The sequence below is a fragment of the Sphaeramia orbicularis genome, chromosome 18, assembly GCF_902148855.1.
Source record: "Sphaeramia orbicularis chromosome 18, fSphaOr1.1, whole genome shotgun sequence".
NCBI lineage: Eukaryota > Metazoa > Chordata > Actinopteri > Kurtiformes > Apogonidae > Sphaeramia > Sphaeramia orbicularis.
The window spans coordinates 23,727,088-23,747,444 of record NC_043974.1 but is presented as its reverse complement, the minus strand read 5'-3'; the positions used below and the strand labels follow the sequence as shown (position 1 = coordinate 23,747,444).

Below are 20,357 nucleotides of genomic sequence, written 5' to 3'. Positions count from 1 at the left end.
TTTCCCTGCCTCCTACCCTCCCTCATGCTCTCACTGCATCCATCACTTTTTCTCTCCACCTACTAGGCTTATCAGGGCCCCCTCCCCTTTCTCCAACTCCTCTCAGCGAAAGCATTCCACCTCGCATATCCAGGACATGTTATACACCCCCTCTCTATACCCTGTCCCTTTTGGGATGGGGGCTGGGTGTTGTGTGTTGGGGGGTCAAAATGAGGCGGTCTTACTGATAAGTTGAGGTTCAGGAAAGCAGAAAATCAGGGGGAAGGGCAGCGGAGACACACTCTGTATTTGCTGAAAGTAGTAGGAAAGAGGCACCATAGTTTTTAAGGTGTATGTTACTATATTTGAATTAATGCACTGAGTTCAAGTGCTGTTGGCAATCGACCTCTACAGTGGTTTTCAGTGACTTCTTCCATTTAGGTATATGTAAAGGCTTTTCTTTTCAGATAACATAAACCAGTGCGTCAGTCCTGTAGCCTTTACCAGATGTCCATCAGCAAAAAGAGTTCACACTTTATCTCTCCATTGAAAACAACAGCACCTTCTTTCTGTGAAATTCAGTGATTTGAAAGAGCTTGTACATGACTCAGTTAACATCTGAAAAATATAATAGTATATTATGGCTAATATATTACACCAGTAAAGTTCACATCTCATATTGGCTTATGGCCAAATTCCACAATGAAACTACTACTACTACTATGAAAATATTCACACCGGATAAAAAGCATTCATCAAGGACCACTCGAATCCAGAATTAGCCATTTTTAGGCCATAGAGTGGATGTTTGTGCTAAACCGCTAAATTCCACTGACAGCCTTGTGAAAAAGGATTGAAAAATGCACAGCACATCAGGTGGCACATTTATATATTAGATTGTTAAACACATAAATAACATAAACTAATGGAAACTAGGTCAATTTTTGGAGTTAATAACTACTTAAAAAAAAAAAGTCATTAAAAAAACCCCTGAAAAACCTTGGAGCACTGTCTAAAACCTCTTGCACCTCACACATCACTTTCTAAAACCCTAGACATGATCCGTAATAATTTTGAAATGTATGATAGATTGGTCCAAAACACATTCTAAACTTTTATCATTGAGCTACTGGAAGGTGCCGATGAACACCTGTAAAACACTCAGAAAGAATGCGAAGCTCATAAGGAAAAGCTTTCTATAGTTCTGGAGATTGTCTAAAACAAATTTGAAAGATGAAAAAAATCATGCAGAAGGCATATACTGTGTCATTACCAATTGGCGACAACCTGAAAAACACTTGAAAAAACCTCAAGTACACCAGGGAGTACTTTCTATCAGGATCAAAACCAATTTTGAAACGTACAATGAAATTGTCCAAAAAGGACATACTATAGCCTTTATTGGACAAAAAGCACATAACACCAGAGGCTGTTGGCCACCACCTGAAAATCACATGCAATCAAACTGAGGTCCATCCAGTAACAATTTATGATTACCTTAAGCTTATTTGAAAGAATTTTAAATGTGATAAAATTGTCCAAAAAGCACATAATATAGCCTTACCATTTAGCAATCGGAGGTCATTGGTGACCATCTGAAAAAGTCTTGGAAACAATGCAATTCACATCAGGGAGCACTAGCATTAAAAACAATTTTGAAACGTATGATAAAATCGTCCAAAGAGCACATACAACTGAACTACCGGAGGCTGTTGGTGACCAATTGAAAAACATTTGGAATCAAGCTTAAGACACATCAAGGAGTTCTTTGATTACCTGAAGGTTATTTAACACATTTTTGAAACACGTGAAAAAATTGTCAAAGCACACTCTATGTAGAGCTTTACAACTTAGCGATCAGGGGTCATTGAAAAACAGTTGGAAACAGCCTGATTCATATCAGGGAGCACTTTTTGCCACCTTAGATATCATTTAAAACAAATTTGAAACGTATGATAAAATTGTCCAAAAAGCACGTACTATAGCCTTAGAACTCAATCACTGCAAGCTGTTGGTGACCACCTGAAAAATACTTGGAATTAACCTTAGGCACATTAAGGAGCTCTTTCTGATAACTTAAAGGTTTTAAAAACATTTTTGAAGCATGAAAAAATCGTCAAAAGCACATACTATAGCCCTAGTATTCAACCACCGGAGGCTGTTGGTGACCAACTGAAAATACATGAAATTAACCTGAATTACATCAGGGAGCACTTTCTGATAAACTAGAGATCAATTAAAGCATTTTTGAATCCCATGATAAAATTGTCCAAAAAGCACATACTATAGCTTTACCATTTAACGATCGGGGATCATTGGCAACCACCTGAAAAACTTTTGGAAACAGCATGATTCACATCACGGAGCACTTGCTGATACCTCAGATATTATTAAAAACAAATTTGAAACGTATGATAAGTGTTCAAAAAGCACATACTATAGCCTTACAACTCAACCACCGGAGGCTGTTGGTGACAAACTGAAAAACATTTGGAATTAACCTGAGACACATCAAGGAGTTCCTTCAGATAAACTAAAGGTTAATTAGAACATTTTTGAAAAATAATATTAAAAGGTCCTTACTACTTTACCAGTGGCTTGGCATTTTTGTGGTCTTTAAACAATCTTTTATAAGCATAGAAGTTCATTCATGTATTGTCCATGTCTACAAATCTATATATTATGGCTTGAAAGTAAATAATGTTTCAATAGATAACTTTGTGTCAGTGCTTTTCAGTGTGGATTGTCTTCTGTTTCTATGGTGTCTTCATTCAGCACCAATGACATGAAAAGTTTAATGACATTTTAAGTACAGGATGCTGTATCTGAGCGTGTTTCCTCCTCTTGAAGGACATTGTATGTGCTGTGTCACCTGTTGCTCTCAAAACATCCTCTTTTGTATCAGAAGCCTTAATAATTAAATGACCCACGTCCATGAAGTTGTTGTACAGGATTTACAATAATTGAGTGCTTACTTAACTTATTTTTGTAATCCATTTACACTGAAGCTATGTGATTGGGATAGTCACACTATCACTGTGGAGGGTGAGAAACCATATGTAGATCTGACCACATGAGACTCAACGATAAGAGATGTGAAGCCCACAACAGACGTCAGCAGACTGTTTACAATTTATGATGAAATATATGTGAATTATCAGATGTGGATCAGATCTTCTGAAATACAGCATTGGAAAGAGGAGGATGAAGTAAGAACAAAGAAATAACGGAAGGAGGTAATCAGTGAAATGATAAGGAAAGATCAGAGCATAAGCCAATAATTACTCTTGTCTGATCCTGATTTTCTACCCTTTTTACTTTGCTTTGAGTTTGCAGTGTTTATTTACTTGCAGGCCTTGTTTGGTCCTCATGCAGTTCCTTTTTTTCCAGCTCATAGTCTGATTTATGTAAAGTGTAGTCTGTAAGTAACATTAGAACAGCAGTTGAACGACATGCGTGTGGCAGCATGATGGTTAAGAGTTCAAGAAGAAGAGGCCCTTGATTTTTATCCAGATTATTGAATGATTTGTGTCCTTTGGTTGTATCTTTGATACAGTGTTATGTCAGATCAGCGCTCCCAGGAGGAGACATGAAATGGGTGCTGGATAATTTGTCATGGTCACCAAGAGCAGCATAAACAGACTTCAAAGTTGTCCATCTTGATTACACCATGTGGTCGTGATTGGACAGCTGAAGTATTTTCTTTGTGAAGGGAAGAGGTCTCACCCTCTTATCACCACCTGACTGCAGCCGGTGGACAGATGGACGGGTGGGGGTGAGTGTGTGTGTGGGGGGGGTGTCTTCCTGTCAAGGCTAAAGCAGGATTTCCTTCTGTCTGTCCTGCAAAGCTCTGTCCTTCCATCGGCCCTGTGACCTTCACTTTGACCCCAGGACGCTGTGACCTGCTGTCAGTGCGCCAGGAAACCATGAGTAGCAGCTGGACTGCATCCAAAGCTGCTGTACTTGATAGTATTTTAGCATCATTGTGTTTCAGGCCAATGATGCAAGTGTTTGTCTAATCACAGGTGTCTGGTAAAAGTGGCTTCACTTTTCTTGAACAGCATAATTATTTGTGTTTTCCAAAGGAAAAAGCTACAGAAGGAAGGTGTGTTTACTTGAGGTTCAGGCTTATTTTCCCCCTGATTTCTACTTTCCATTTTTACCATTGAAGTAGTTAGAAAAAAGCACTCTGAGATAATGCCAAAGATACCAGTGTCTTGAATTGTAGAGATTTCCACTGAATATTTATTTACACAGATGAGAAGGAGATTTATATGAACACTAGAGGGAGTGAAAGAGAAGGATTCAGACTAAACTGTGACAGTTCTGACCTTGTTTGGACGATTCCAAACAGATCTTAGTGCAGCTACTGACAAAACAAACCATACAGAAAACATGATTTGTGGATTTACTGTGGCTGTTTTCTATCTAAAACCAGAGATAAAGTAATGGAGCTATAACGTAAACTATCTGCAGATGCAGTATGTGAAGTTTATAAGGCACTGTTATTTTTATTAAATTGTTAAAATGACTAAGTTTTGGCATCAAGAAGAAAACTTGAAGATACCAAAATACAGATATGTGTAAAGAACAAATTTTATACTTTATTCAGTGAGTGATAGTCTGTGGATATGTAGCAGTGGTTTTGGTCATGTTCTGGTGTTCTACTTCTCCTTGTTGATGAGAGTCTGCAATATCAGAATCAATACTACACAGAACCACTTTCTGTAGAACAGGGGTGTCAAACTCATTTTAGTTCAGGGGCCACATTCAGCTAAATTTGATCTGAAGTGGGCTGAACCAGTAAAATAATAACATAATAATATATAAATAATGTCAACTGCAAACTTTTCTCTATGTTTTAGAGTCAAAAAAGTAAATTTACATTATGAGAAGGTTTACATCTACAAACTATCTTTTCAAAAGATGTGAATAACATGAACAAATTGGAAAAAATAAGCGTAATTTTAAAAATATTCTCCCTCAGTTTATCATTTACACATGCACTTTATAACTTATAAATCACAGTGGATCTACAAATACACAAAGCATTTAGAAATAGGCAGAATATTGGTAAAATTGTACTTACTTTTCTTAAGACATTTTAGGTTCATATTTGTTCAGGTTATTCAAATTTTTTCTGAAATTTCACTTTGTTACAGTTTAAAATCATGAACATATTTACATTTACAAAGAGAAAAAATTGGAGTTATCATTATGTATATGTTATTATGATAATATTTTACTGAATCCTGCCCACTTGCGATTGAATTAGTCTGAATGTGGAACCTGAACTCAAAGGATTGTTAATATCTTAGTGTAATTTTTGCATTTCACAAATTCATCCCAAGGGCCAGACTGGACCCTTTGGCCAGCCAGATTTGGCCCCTGGGCTGCATGTTTGACACCTGTGCTGTAGAAGATACCCTTTAAAATGTGCAATTTCCCAAAGATGCACTTGAATTGAAACAATATTAACACTTGTAAAATAAAAATGCATAGCTTTAACTCTTTTAATTTTATGAATATTCACACATTTGTGGCTGGTAAGGATGCTGTGTTAGAGTAATTGAGAAACAGAAGGAACCAGTGGAAGAGGAGGAAGCTTTAGAAATAAACTGTAGTTTTTTAACAACATAAATCAGAGCGATAAAGGTCTCAAATGTTTATATGGTTAAATTTTTCCAATACTTTAAGATAAGAACATGTACACAGAATGATAAGTATCACTGTGTATACACCAGGATGTTGTTAGTAGTTATCAGTACTATATTCTACTAAAGTGTGACCTTTTTTAACCCTGTGCATTTCCTCATGGCCCTGCTGTTTCCTGGGCTGCTGTCTGCGAAGTCTTGCTGCCTGTACAGTCTCCTTCCTTAGTTTACCCTGGATGCTGATGTCTAAATGGAAACTTTTCTGTTGACTCCAGCCTGATTTTTTTCACACGCCTGTCTAACAATAGAAACCTCACGTTGAGGACACAAGTGACAGAGCGCTGCCAAACATTTGCCACAGCCGAGGGATACGAGGGAGGGGTGTAAGTAGATTTAGGTGGATTGTGTAATGGTTGTAAGACGTGGGCTTCATGTTGTTGCGTTCTACAGTTGTGTATTGCTGATTTTGTTTTTATTGAGCTGTACAGCGGAAATGATAGAAGTTTCGGAAGGAGCTGAGTTGGTTAAAAGGACATAAATAAATGTGTATTTATATAATCTTATGCAGAGTGTGATTGTCAAAAGTGAAGCAAGGTTATTATCGTTAACGAAAACGAACGAAATGACGAAAACTAAAATTGAAAAAACATTTTCGTTAACTGAAATAAATAAAAACTCTAATTAAAAGAAAAAAATGATAACTAACTGAAACTGTATTGTGAGCTTACAAAACTAACTAAAACGTATAAAAATTATGGATACAATTCCCTTCGTTTTCGTCTCTGTCAATGTCGGATTGATATGAAATAAATTTATTTCACTTCAGCAGTTTGAGCTGGTGACACCATACGACACTTCACAGTCTGTCATGTGTGGTCACTGGTGGTTTCCAGTGGTCTTCTGGTCCCCACTCTACCTGGAACATACAGACTAAAGCTGGGACACAGCAGCACAGTCCTGTCTGGGGTTTACTGGAGTGATACATGGGTCGGGTTTTTTTTTTTTTTTTTTTTTGGCGTACAGTGTGTGTGCGCGTGAGTGACAGACAGAGCAGAGCTAAAGGACAGTCAGTGTTGAACTAGCATCCAGGTTAAAACTGGAGAGTTTATCACCATGAAAAGGCCTTCCAAGCCCTGAACTGCACAGTTTAGAAGAGGAGAGAAGAGGAGGAGGAAAACTAATCCAATTACAGAGGTATGGAACCTGTTAGAATGTTAAAAAACGTTTGATGTTACTAGCTACAGCTAGCTGAACTGAACTGAAGCAAAGTTAGCTAATAATGGAACTGGAGATGATTAAGAGATGAGAGATCTGCTAAGGTGTGGTTTACTGATGAGGAACTGGGTTATATATGTTTATAAGTGGTTTGTATATGTTTCTGTCTGCTTTAACTGCTGGTTAGCTGGTTTATAATAGGTTCCTATCTGGTTTAACTGCTGGTTAGCTGGTTTATATATGTTTCTGTCTGCTTTAACTGCTGGTTAGCTGGTTTATAATATGTTCCTATCTGCTTTAACTGCTGGTTAGCTGGTTTATATATGTTTCTATCTGCTTTAACTGCTGGTTAGCTGGTTTATATATGTTTCTGTCTGCTTTAACTGCTGGTTAGCTGGTTATATATGTTCCTATCTGCTTTAACTGCTGGTTAGCTGGTTTATATATGTTTCTATCTGCTTTAACTGCTGGTTAGCTGGTTTATATATGTTCCTATCTGCTTTAACTGCTGGTTGGCTGGTTTATATATGTTTCTATCTGCTTTAACTGCTGGTTAGCTGGTTTATATATGTTTCTATCTGCTTTAACTGCTGGTTAGCTGGTTTATATATGTTCCTATCTGCTTTAACTGCTGGTTAGCTGGTTTATATATGTTTCTATCTGCTTTAACTGCTGGCTGCTTTGTGCATCTCCTCTCATGCTTTGCACATCTTCGCATTGTTTCACGTAAGTGACGTTGTGTATGGATTGCACCCCACCTCAACCTGCTATAGGGAATTTAGACATTGTACGGTACATTGTGTCTCTGCTCAGTCCATGAGCCGCCCTAACCCGACCCCCAAATAAAGTGTCCAGGGTAACCCATATCCACGCCTCACTAATTTCTTTGAATAGGATGATGAGGAAGATAAAATGTATGAAATAACTAAAACTAATACTAAAACTAAACTAAACTAAAACTAAGCATTCAGAAAAAAACGATAACTAATAAAAACTAACAAACCTGCTCTAAAAACTAATTAAAACTAACTGAATAAGAGAAAAAAAAAGTCAAAACTAATTAAAACTAAACTATAATTAAAAATCCAAAACTATTATAACCTTGAAGTGAAGGTAAATAGTTAGATTTTATGATGTCATGTTCGTAAGTTACTTGATTGAAGTGAATTCATGTTAACTGATGCAAACTGTTGAGTTGCAGTGATTAATTGTTGTTAATATTTATTCGTCATTAAATTACTCACCAGTTATGTTTTTAATTTTAGTTTGAGTATTTTTTTTAAACAAAAAAAAAGAAAAACTTATTCTAGTTTCTTTAAGTTTAACTGTTTTCTCATTTAGTTAATTCCTCCTAGACAGTATTAGCTTGTGAACCCAGTACGACTTGGTCTTTGGAAAATACTCATCATTAATTAATGGACTGATTGAGCAAGAACTGACAAACTAACTGACAAACAATTATATTAACCCTCCGGTATCCGGGTGCGCCTTTTAGATACACTTTGCACTTTGTTTTAAAAAACTTCATATTATTTTTCACAATTTAAATAAGGTTAGAATTCAAAAGTTGCTCATTTTTGCATGATCTTTCAAAGTATGGCCACCAACTAAAATTTGCACATTGTAAACAAAAGAAAATTGCAAGACTAGCATCTGTCTCCCAAGTGTGCCTAAAATGTACTATTTCTTCCATTTGATATGTATGATTAGGGCTGACCTTGATTTACAAAAATAAAATCAAATTAGAGCAGAAAAATAAATCAATATATATTTAATAGTTTGATTTATAGGTGTGTCATTTTGGCACACTTGGTGACAGATGTTAGTATTTTTGAACATTTGACCTAGCGCCAAAAATAATAATGCAAATTAACCAGTGTTGGAGTTAATCATTGACATATGCCAGGCTGCAAAAATCAAATAATATGTGATCCACTTTTTATGTAGTATATTGAAAAAAACTAATTTTTTTTGTATTTTGCATCCAAAAAAATGGTTTGTTTACATTACCAGCACGGCATTTACAGGGTTAAAAAATGTGACAATTATAGAGTATTTGGTATTTTTATTTATGACTCAAGTTGATGAAATAGAAAAAAGTGTAAAAGAATTAAAAACAAACTGTATGAAATTTTTTATACATTATTCCACAAGTGTGCGAAAAAGGCACACTTGGTGCTTAGTAAGGGCCTTGCTGGATGGGATACCGGACGGTTAATTATTAATTATATTAATAAGTTGTAGGTCTAGTCAATTCTGAAGTCAGCAACCACCCGATCATGTCATGAGCATGCACTATTTTATCTAAATACTTAAAAGCAGTTTTAAAGTAAGAGTAAAGTTTTTTACCTTGAAAATTTGGACATTATTTTTGCGGTCATGGCTAAAAATTTTAGATCAAATTGACTCTTTGCATAAATATGACTTATTTGCATGTAATAATATTTAAAACTGCATTCAAATGTTCAGTCTAAATGAATAAATAAATGTCTAAAGCAAAGCCTGTTAAAACTTAGCACTACAGCTGTTCATCTTGTGTTCTACTTACATGATAATATTGTGGCTATTTCATTTTTAATCTCCGCAAATCTTACCTTTTTCGTACTTACTGTTCGAGCTCTATAAATATGAATATAACCATATGATATTTTCAAAGGATGGTAATAATTTTTAATCAACGGATAAAAAAAGCCATGAGCAACTCAAACCTCCACAAGCAACAAATAAAACCCTACTTTAGGTTGCTAATTTTTTTTTATTATTTTTTTTATTTGATAACTTAAAGTACAGTTTGTAATTAAATTCTCAAAATAAGAATATACCATAAAAAGAGTAAATTCCATAATGTGAGCAGTTATTGCACCAAAGTCTAATGTATAAAAAATAAGGTTGAAAAAATAATTCCAATAATAATTTCCAAGTCAAATCCCATTATACCTTATTTATCTTACACCTCACAAAAAGCACGCTGACTTTTTTTGTAGCACAGTCTTCAGAGCCTTTGAGAAGTACAATGAAATGTTAAATTTTATGACTGCACTATCAGTGTTTTTTCTCAAGCTATGTCCAGGTTTTCCATGGCTTTTGGAACTTTAATATTTTACTGATAAATTTTGATTAACTTGTGGGGTGTATGAGATGTAACAAAGGTGAAGAGAGAAAAAAGCATCACACTCACTTCTGGGTTTATCAAAAAGCGTTTATTATTAATAGTCATAGTAATGTCACACAAATTCACAAGTGTTTAAGACATGTCTGGCTCAGTTTGGTGTGTGTGTCTGCAAGTATGTCTGTGTGAAATCTCTAAACAGTGCAGTTATAAATAAATGACCACAAAGAGAAGGAAAAGGGTAATATTGCAACAGGAAAAATAGAATTCTCATTTTAAGAAGACAAACAAAAAAAAGGTTGTTCAAAGAGAACATTTAGCACCATCTATCCCGTTATCGTATTCAACAGAAAATATCGTAGTCATTAAAATCTTGTCTAAAAGCCCCCTACATAATTAAAAAAAAAAAAAAAAAATTACCATTTCTCAAAACACTTTGGAAAAAGGTTTTGTTTTTCCTTAAGCATACAAACACAGCATTCCATTAGTCATCTTCTCTACGTTAGCAGTGTGCCTATTGTCTACAGGAAAGGTGGCGTTAATATTCAAGATAAAGATATTATTTAATATATATTCAGAGAAAAAGGCAGGAGTTGTGAGAGGCAAGCACCAGAGAAAACAGCAGCCTCCACTCCCACGGACACACAACCCCCACATTTCAGTTCTTACAGAGCAATCGGTCACCATTTAAAAAAAAAAAAAAAAAAAAAAAAAAACTAAAAAAAAAATTTGCAAACCCTGTTAAAAAAGGGAGAACATTGATATATCCAATAAATAGAGGAAACATTTTAAATTAAATGTACAATGCCAAGAAAAAAAAAAAAAATCCAGGAAATACTTAGGCTGCATACTGGAACAAAACAATCGGAGGTACAACACACAAACACCAGATGACTGATTTTTTTTTTTTCCTTTTTCTTTATAGAGCTAGTCATACAGAGATGGAAGAAATGACCAAAAAAAAAAGACCTGATGATGTGTGACAACTGAATAATAATCTCCAGAGAAAACAAATTCATAAAAACAAGATTTACAACACATACAAGACTCTGAAAGACAAAAACAAACCCCCCCAAAAAACAACCAAAGTCGTTAAAACCCGTATGTTTTGAAGCATTCCAAACAATTGTATTTTTAAAAATTCTTAATGCTTTAGAAAAATGTTCATATCTCTATTATTAGTATTTTCATTTTCTCTCTTTTCTAAATAGAAGTGACAAGGCCAATGTGGTATATATCTAGGCTGATCTAGTATAGAAAAAACAAAACAATAAATTATTTTAAAAAAGACAGCACCCCACAAAAATTGCAAACAGCATGTACAAATTTCAGTATTCAAGACAACAACAACAGAAAAATTCTTTCTGGTACTGACAGAAACACGCCATTGAAACCATCAACCATAGTTTGTTCAATGGCAGCACCAACTGCCCCCTGGTTCTCCAATTCACTGTGGCCAGGGTTTTTCTGGTTGAAAGCACCATCTGAGAGTAAACTGGTATTGTATTGGCGGCTTGGTATTTCTCTTTGTAAACAGTAATGATGAGTAAACGTATTCAACTGGCTGTTCGGCAAGTATTAGCAGTAGTAGTAGCAAAAATGATCTTAAATAATGAAAGGATAAGTTGAAAAACCAAAGTGAAACTGTGTCTTTTTGTCCTGTCTTGCAGGAGTTTTGGTTATGGCTGAGGAGATGCAGGAGGGGAGCTCTGTCACCGGGAGGAGGAGGCCTGGTGAGAAGAAACACAATACACAATTAGCCTGAAAATCTGACATACGATGTTTGAGATAAAAGTCATTCAGCTACTCGATTGTGGACAGAAGTAAGCATGTGCCTACCAGGCTGAATGAATCATAGGCGTTCATGAGCTCCTCTATGCGATACTGCTCAAGCACCACTACGTTGGTCAGGGATGGACTTCGCTGACGTGCGCAGTCCTCACAATGAACCACATATGTCTTCCTGCTGCTGTTCTCACTTGTCACAAACAACAAATTGAACACCTCCACCTGTGAGCCAAGAGAAATTCTGTTTAATTGAAGCACTCCTCATAGTCCAGTGCAATTCACTAAAATGTTTAATAACACTTGTTAAAAAAATGCAGTAGTGTAATGCAGTTTACAGGTAATAATTTCCTCTCATGGGTTTATCTAGTGAAGTAGATTTATTGTAATGGGAGAAGCAAATCACATTCCTGAAAGAATTGCCAATGTCATTAAGAAAACTCAACCAGAAACTGAGGATTTGATTAACTTTGTGTAGCCTGAAAAAAAAACTCTGGCAATTATTTTAGGAAGGTGACGAAACGTGATTTACATATTTCATCTTATTCCTCTACTCCAAAGTCGCACATTTTATTATTTAACTTGACAGCAAAATACAAACAAGCGATAGTGTGTTACCAGTAAAAAGATGTTCATTATTATTGGCCTTAGACCTTATTAATGTACTTTCATATAGCTACACCGTTCTGACTAACCATATCACTGGCAAAATTTCCAGTACATTTGTGATATTTGCTGAAGCTGTCATTTTAGTTGCTGTTATGTTGTAATAGATGACTTGCATAAACATGACTGGGTTAGTGACAATACTCACATCACACTCGTTGCAGTAGTAGGCAGGCTCATCCTTCACCCGACTCTGATATGATATCTTCTTGCCATCAGCCACCAACTGGTCCCGCAGGATCTGAATGTGCTTCATGGACTGTAGCAGGCAGTGTCTGGCAGAAGGTAAATGCACAAACATTAACATCAGGTACTTAGGATTATCTATGTTTTGTAGTTAGTCTTGGAACATTGTATACTATGTTAGTTTGTAAGTGTAGCTGAGGATAATGAGGTTTTACAACTTTGACTTGGTAATAACAGGTAGTTGTGCTCAGAATTTTTCATACCCTTGCCGTTTTTTTGTGAATTTTTATACTTGTGATGAAATGCATGAGTTTTGTCAAGTTTGTTTGACCAGTGTGACGCTTCAAGAAATACTTTTAATTTCAGGGGTATTTTATTCATGGAGTTTATACCCCCTACCACCATGTTCAAAATTAGTCATACCCTGGGTTTACTTAGTCTAAAGTCTTTTCTTAATTTTCAATAGTGTAGACCTTATTCTTGATGACTGAGAATCTCCAGCTTGGTCCTATGACATTAAGAACAAAGTCTACTCTAGGGACAATTAAGAAAAGACAGTATGCTAAGTAAACCCAGGGTATGACTAATTTTGAACATGGTGTTTGTTTTTTAAAACTCATGAATATAATACTCCTGAAATATTCTTTAAGCATCACTTCTTGTTCTTTCACTTATCGCACAAGTCATACTTGACAAAACTCATTAATTTAATAATTAAAAAAAATAAAAATAATCACAAAAATTCCAAGAGTCTGAATAAGTTTGAGCACAACTGTATCTTTTTTACAACAAAGTTTCCAATTTACTTACACTCTCCATTGAAGCTGGAAAAGTAAATTAAATACTAAAAAGACTTTATGTCTGATTTAGTTGGAGCAGAAAACTACAGCAAGAAATATTTGATTTTAGAGTTAATATTGCTGAAATTGTTTTAGACTGGTTTTCAGAATAATGCTATTAACCACGTACAGTTTCCCAAATATAGAGGTTAATTTCGATTATTTCAAGTTTGGTTGTATGAGGAACATATCGTTGGAGTCTTACCTGCATTGGACAGTGGTCAGCACAGTCCTAGTCTAGAGAAGCAGCCAAATGCAGGTAAAAATGCTAAGCCTTGATGCTCCTTCAGCAGCAGCTTCTCTCTAATGGGCCTGCACTGACTGTTGTCTACTGCTGATACCATACAGACTATGGGTATGTTTACATGTACAACCCAACTTAAAATAATACCAACTAATGATCATAATCCTTAATGGGGGTATTAGGTACGTTGCTGTTCATTATTAGGTCAAATGCAGTGGTTTCTGTACTCACTTGAGCATTTTGTAGGTGTCAGGGTCAGTGATCTTGACAGTGCGGGCCACGTTCCAGGACACGTGAATCATGGGGACGATGGACTTGACCTTCTTTACTTCATTCCATTCAAACCTCTCCAAGGCCAGCTGGTATTGGTAGGCTGCAGATGCACACACAACAGTGTTACATACAGTAATCCTCTCATTTGCTGCCACTGTAATATATAATGATCTGTGCTTGTTGAAATAAAATGTACCGTCACCAGAGGGCGTCTTACCATGGAGAGGGCCTACATTCCAGGCGATGTTGTTGCACCAGCCAACAGCTTGAACCCAGTGAACAGTTCCAGCGTTGATCCACACCAAGTCTCCAGGCCGTTGGATGAAACGGTACACAGGTATGTTGGCGTTGTAGAGGTCCTCCAACACTGGCCACCAGGACCCTGTCAGGTAGTCCACTCCATGCCTGAAAGAAAAAAAACAATCCATTTCAGTCGTATAACAGTGTTAAAGGTATACTGACGTTTTACTCCCCTGAACTTATGACCATGTTGGTGACAAGTAAGTGCAGATTGAGATCATTAACACCAAATTTACTAAATAAATACTTATGTATCTTTTTACTTATTTGTGTCTTTCAAAGCAGTCAAGGATACTGGACAGTGACTTGCTTACTTTTTTTTTACCTATATCATCAAATTCTGGCTAAGTTTTTGTATTTCTTAATAAAATCTGAAAACGATGTAGGTGACATTATAAAAATGTTCTTTTCACCTAAATTGGACATACATCTTGGAAAGTTATTTAACTAAGAGTATAGATGAACAGAAAAGTTACACAAATTAACCTTTTTCTAAACCGATTGATATGCTAATAGAATTTAACAGTATAATTAGACTAGAGAATAGTGGTTGTATCTTTGAGGTAAGTCTGCTGTCTTTGATATGTAATAACATGATCTACTCACTTTTCACAGAAGTCACTGATGGCCTGCCAGTAGTTCTCATGAACTGAGAACCATTCACAGTCTCCAGGACCGATGTTGATGTTCACCGAGCAAAAGTTGTTGTTCTCCTGGTGACCTGTTGAACAAGAACATGTCCTTGGTTTAATGTCTTGAAATAAACCTGTATTCATATGTCAGAGAAGATTGTGTCTGTCTGCTTTACCTGGCGTTCGGCTTCCTGGGACTTTCATGTAGAGCTGAACAGTGTTCATGCCTAAAATGGTGTGACCCACGTGGCTCAGCATGTTTCCACTGGACGCTACACGCATGAAGGCCGGCAGCTTCTGCAACTCTTGCAGCTGGGGCTTCCACCTGCGTAGAGACAGTGTGTTCATTAGCAATTCATAAACTTGTCCAATTATACAAAAAGGAAAACCTGTTGTAGTACAGTACTCACCTCTTGGGATCTGAGAGGTCAATGTTGGTGCCAAATTTAATGATCTTTCCCACTGGTTTCTGCTCACTGCTGTGAAGAAATGTGAATTTTTATTAAAATCAGTGTTTTAATGAACCTTGAAAGCCTGTTTTTCTCATCACAGCTCTTACCTGCTGCTTTCCTTTGAGCTCTCCTTGCTTGGTGCATCAGAATTGTTAGATGGCTTCTTCTCCTTGTCGTCATCTTCATCGTCCTCTTCATCACTGCCTTTCTCCTCCTAAAGCCAAAGATTATAGCATTTTAATTACAAGAATTCAGAAACATTTCAAGTGGTGCAAAAAGAAATTGGGGTAGGAAAGAATAGTTGAGCGGCAGAGAGATGGTCATTGTTCTATACCTGTAGACTTTCCTGGAAACTGGACGCTTGGTACTGGGCATACTTTGCAATGGTGGTGTGGGAGCGGCTACTCTCACAAGGCCATGTCTGACCGGTCCCACTAGGGTCCCAGTTCTCATCTGCGGGCTGCTGCACCTGAGTCCTCACCTCCACTGCCTGCTCTGCATTGGCTTCCACCAGTGACTTTGTAGAAAACAGCCCCAGGTCTGAACAAGAAAAGAAACATTAGATTGTAGGTTAGCTGCTGTGATAAAAGTAACAACAGTATAAGTGGGTATGTCTGTTAACATCACACAAAGCTACATTTCGTCTAGCTTAAATATCAGGTATGTCTTTATTAATTCCACAAAGGGAAATTCCAGTGTTTCTAATGAGCTTTGCATAAAAAAAACTTTAACTAAAAACATACTGAGTCGTAGAGATCCTGCCAGGCCTCTGATGACAGTAACAGGATTTTTGGGGTCTGTACAGAACTGCAGAAGCACAGGAGAGAAGGCATCCCTCTTGCTCTCCAACTATAGAAGAAAGAAAATGTCAGTGCATAGAACAGCAATCTTTCACATTCACTGCCCTCTAGTGGCAGTGCTACCACAACATGCCAAAATATCAAAAATATTATTTCACTGCAAATTCAGTGACATCAAAAAAGCTAGAGAGCACATGGTTCCTTACATAAATGCTAGGTGTAGGAGGGTTAAGTTTCTCTCGAGGAATGGGCTCCTCAGAGGTCATGATGGGCTTCACAGAGAAGGCTGGTAATAAATAAGATTCTCTGAACTTCCGTTTTATTCTGGCACTCCTGGAATAGAACCAGCAGCAAAGAAGCATTAGCATTGAGACTGTTCATATTTCTAAAAATACAATTGTGGTCCATTCCAAATTATACTGACATTTTATCTTGACTATCTCATCACCTGAATATTTTTTGTCATATACTTACTTGCAGGCCCTGATGATTTCACTGGCAGTGTTTTTGATACTGATTTCCTCCAACGGGATCCTCTTTTCCTCCACCTCAGAGGCGATGAATGTCTCCCTGTCCCCACTCTCCACTTTAATGAGGCGAATTTTCAGCTCCTTGGGGGGACCATCTGACAGCGCCTTAAGTTTCAAGAAGTCTGTGGGACCTAACGAGGAACCAGATTCAGTGCCTGTTTTGTGCTCGGAGGATCTTTCTCCAGAACTTCTCGAGGTCCACTCTGCAAGGTCCCCCTCGCTTGTCGTGCCTGATGCTTCTTTGCGCTTCTTTTTATCAGTGTCGTAACTTCTTCCTAGACTCTTTTCGCTACCCTCTTTGCTTTGGAGGTTCAGGTCCCCAAGAATCCTGCGGTCTTTCTTTTCTTTGTGGCTCTTTCCATCTTTGTGTCGCTTGTGGCTCGAGCCCGAATGAGTGGATGAAGAGGACGATGACGACGAAGAGGAAGATGAAGAAAACGCCATCTCCTCTTTCTTTTCTCTATGCTTTTTCTTTTCTTTTCTATCTTCATGTTTTCTGCTACTGCTGTGGCTGTGACCATGCTTCCTCTTCTTGTCTTTGTCCCTCTTTCTGTCCCGGTCTTTGCTCCGGTCTTTGTCCCTATGTTCCTTCACTTTGTCAGCCTTGTGTCTGTCCTCCAGTTTGCTACGACCGTCAAGTTTATCAAGGGAGTTCTTATTGGTAAGTGACTGTCGGCTAAGCATTACCTCACAGCTCTTGCCCAGCTCTGCCAGTGACGATTCAGAGATAGTTGTTAACCCGTTCTCCTCTTTGACCACCCTGATGGGCTTTATTGAGGGAACTGTCTCCTTTTTGCTCCTTTCCTCTATTGTTTCACTGCTGTCCTTCCAGGTATCTGCATCTTCTATTTTCAGTTTCTTGTCTTCCAGCATTTGAGGTGGGGAAGACTTAAGAGGTGGGACAGCTGGACTGAATGGTGGATTGGTTGAATCTGATGTAGGAGAGTTGCCTTGCTGTTGGCGGCAGATATCAGGTTCCAATGACAGTGAAGAAGAATATTTGACCCCGACCAGAGCAGACGGAGGGGGTCTGCCAAACGGACCACCACGGTACGCATACTTCTGGCTTTCTATGACTGTTGCCAGGGACTTGAACATGCTGTTGACACCTGTTTGATGAAGGTGGGGCCGCTGCGGTGGAGGGGAACAGGAAGGGGTCTCTGAATCCTCTTCGTCGTCATCCTCATCTGCTTCGCTTTTAATGGCCTCAGGGAGACCATAAAGTTTAGCCAAATCACTGTGGCGGTAATTGGTGTTTCCTGCACCAGTGATCATGTCTGCTGACTGTTTGGGGTTCAGAGGGACATTTGGAAACGCTTTAATGTAGTCCTCATCCTCCTCGTTGAGGGAGGATGTTCGACTGCAAGGAGATGCCAGCGAGCCTTGGCGGCTGAGCACAGGTGGGCTGGCATGGGGGTTGGATCCAAAGTCGTCCTGGTTTGGCTGATGCTTTGGGGCTGGAATTAGGTCAGGGGCGCACAGGTAGCTTTTAATTGGCTGGACGTTAGGAGTAAAGTTATCCAGGAGACCAGAGGAGCCTGTCTTTTCACTGTTAAACATCTCCTCTTCCTTTTTGATAGATTCATCCAGCATTGCCATAATGTTCGCTAGGCCATCGGGGAGAAGCGTGGACATCTCGGAGGGTTCCTCTTCAAACTGAGCGCTGTCAGAATCAGTGCTGCACCTGCTGGGCTTGTTTAACTCACTTCCTGTCACCCGCTTCTGGATAATTCCCCCAGTAGAGCTGGAGGATAAAGGTGGTGGAGGAAGAGATTCTCTGGGAAAAGCTTGATACAATTTCGGGGGATCTCTAAGTGCCATGGAGGGGAGAGAGTGCTGGCTGCTGCCATCTCGCTCTCTGGCTGAGTCTTTGGATTGGCTGGGTGCGGCTTGCATTGCCGGGGGTTTGTTGGGGTATACCGGCTGGTTCATCCCTGAGGTATTATGTGTTGTTGAGGGACTGAATGTCGTTCCGCTATTGTTGCTCCACATCTCCCGCTGCCTCTGCTTTTCTCTGGCGTAGTCAGTCTGAGGTGTAAGAGGAGGCGGCCGCAGCCTCTCCAGAGGAGTTGTGGAGGGGTTCTGGCCTGGTGGGCAGGGTGGGATGCCACCGCGGCTTAGCCAGGGGTAGGGGGGTGAAGCCTGGGAGCTGGGAGGTGTGGAGACAGAGGAGGAAAGGCGAGGAGGTGGAGGTGGAGGCGAAGTGTTGCAGGACAGCAGTCTCTCCAGATTTTCTATGGCGTTTTGCTCCTTGGCTTTTGCGCTGCACCGCTGCTCCTCCTCCCTCTTACGCTCCATTTTCCTTTTCTCCTCCTCTTTCTTCTCCAACTCCCTCCGTTTTCTCTTTTCTTCCTCCTGCCTCTCCATTTCTTTCCTCCTCCTCTCCTGTTCCTGCCTCTCTGTTTCTCTCCTCTTCCTCTCCTCCTCTTGCCTCTCCCACTCTCTCCTCTTTTCTTGCTCCTTTCTCTCCCATTCTCTCTTCCTTCTCTCCTCTTCCAGCCGCTCCATCTCCTTCATCTTCCTCTCCTCGTCTTGCTGCCTCTTCTTTCTCTCTTGCCTCTCCCATTCTCCCCTTTTCCTCTCCTCCTCCTGTCGCTCTAGTTCTCTCCTCTTTCTTTCCACCTCCTTCTTTTCCAGCTCCTTCCTCTTCCTCTCCTCCTCCTGCTGCTTTTGCTTCATTTCCCATTCTCTCCTCCTCCTCCTCTCCTCCTCTCTCATTTTCCTCTGCTCCTCCTCTCTGTCCCTCTTCCTCCTTTCCTCAGCTTGCATGTGTCCCTCGAGCTCAGCATCAAGCTTGTCAAGAGCCTCTTCGATGGACTGGGGAACGGAGGCCGGGGCTGGTGGACAAATCTGGGCCTGAGAGTAAGCCTGATTTGAGGCACGGTCTGGTTGAGGACCCAGTCTGGAGGAGAGGGCTGGATTGGATGGGCAGTATGTGGTAGGAGAGTTTGGAACAGGTTTTGAAACTTTGCTTGTTATTACACTGTCCCCTGACCTCTGGTGCACTGAGAACAAAGACGAGGATTCGGCCTGAGAATAGTACGACGTCTTCTTCATGGGCTGGGACTCGGTGGATCCCAGTTGTGGTCGTCCCTGATTGTGAAGCTGGTTGGCAGTTGCAGCTGGCTTCTGCAGAGCACCCAGCGGAGAGTTGGGGCTAGTCACAACGCTGGTAGATTTTTGGGGTAAGGGATCTCTTCCTCCCCAACTGCTGCCTTTATACATCGAGCAACCAGCAGAGGGTGATGTCACTGTGGAGACACTGGTGGCGCCACTGGAGCTGTTGCTGTAGCTGCTGATAGAGCAGGCCTGGGATATGGGAAGATTGGGTGTGATGACTGGGGTACGGGTTGGAGGCAGGGGAGGGCTGACGTGGTGGTGATGCTGAGGGGGAGCTGGAGCCAGACTGTCCACAACCCGATTGTGGTTCTGCTGGCGCTGAGGTAGCAGTCCTGGTGGCTTGTAGGTGCCTGACTCCTATGGAGACACACAGAAAGCACAATTCAGTTCAACTGAAGCCAGATTCCGCTGTTCAACTGACTATCTTTATGTTGGAAATAAAAAGTGTGCACCATTTTTTTCAACTTATGACAACACATTTAACTCCTGAGGAATAAATTGAATTTCTGTGAAGTGTGTTTTATTAAAGTTTTCCAATCCTCTCCATATTTAAAGGATGAAAGTATCAGAGAA

The 20,357-nt window shown here is 39.2% G+C and overlaps 2 protein-coding genes across 3 annotated transcripts in view; both read right to left on the bottom strand.

Annotated features, from left to right (window-relative positions):
• Positions 1–10,029: 10,029 nt before the first annotated feature.
• Positions 10,030–19,064, bottom strand: kdm6ba (lysine (K)-specific demethylase 6B, a). 2 transcript variants are annotated; one of them, XM_030161608.1, is made up of 13 exons: positions 16,609–19,064; positions 16,341–16,467; positions 16,078–16,183; positions 15,669–15,874; positions 15,442–15,548; positions 15,293–15,361; positions 15,059–15,207; positions 14,857–14,971; positions 14,168–14,355; positions 13,909–14,050; positions 12,557–12,683; positions 11,797–11,967; positions 10,030–11,687 (listed from the first exon to the last, which is right to left on the bottom strand). In XM_030161608.1, exons 1-13 carry the CDS (start codon positions 19,029–19,031, stop codon positions 11,670–11,672), a joined length of 3,948 nt encoding a protein of 1,315 aa, XP_030017468.1. In that variant the 5' UTR covers positions 19,032–19,064; the 3' UTR covers positions 10,030–11,669. The 2 variants fall into 2 exon arrangements, with proteins under 2 accessions (XP_030017468.1, XP_030017469.1); XM_030161609.1 differs by having other exon boundaries at positions 15,293–15,358.
• Positions 19,065–19,259: 195 nt separating this feature from the next.
• LOC115439011 (lysine-specific demethylase 6B-like) overlaps positions 19,260–20,357 on the bottom strand; it is a gene marked incomplete at its 3' end in the record, with an annotated part of 40,171 nt that continues 39,073 nt past the window's right edge. The window contains exon 12 of the mRNA XM_030162904.1: positions 19,260–20,141. Within this exon, the coding sequence (XP_030018764.1) occupies positions 19,260–20,141 (882 nt within the window). The remainder of the gene's footprint in view (positions 20,142–20,357) is intronic.

What these genes read in the sequence shown, in the direction of transcription:
- kdm6ba (XM_030161608.1), bottom strand. Translation starts at nt 19,031, where the DNA reads ATGGAGAGGCAGGAGGAAGAAAAGAGAAAACGGAGGGAGTTGGAGAAG. An exon ending in ATCAGTGACTTCTGTGAAAA is followed by an intron (nt 14,356 to 14,856) that starts GTGAGTAGATCA and finishes TTTTTCTTTCAG; the next exon opens with GCATGGAGTGGACTACCTGA. An exon ending in ACTACTGCAACGAGTGTGAT is followed by an intron (nt 11,968 to 12,556) that starts GTGAGTATTGTC and finishes CTTGGCTCACAG; the next exon opens with GTGGAGGTGTTCAATTTGTT.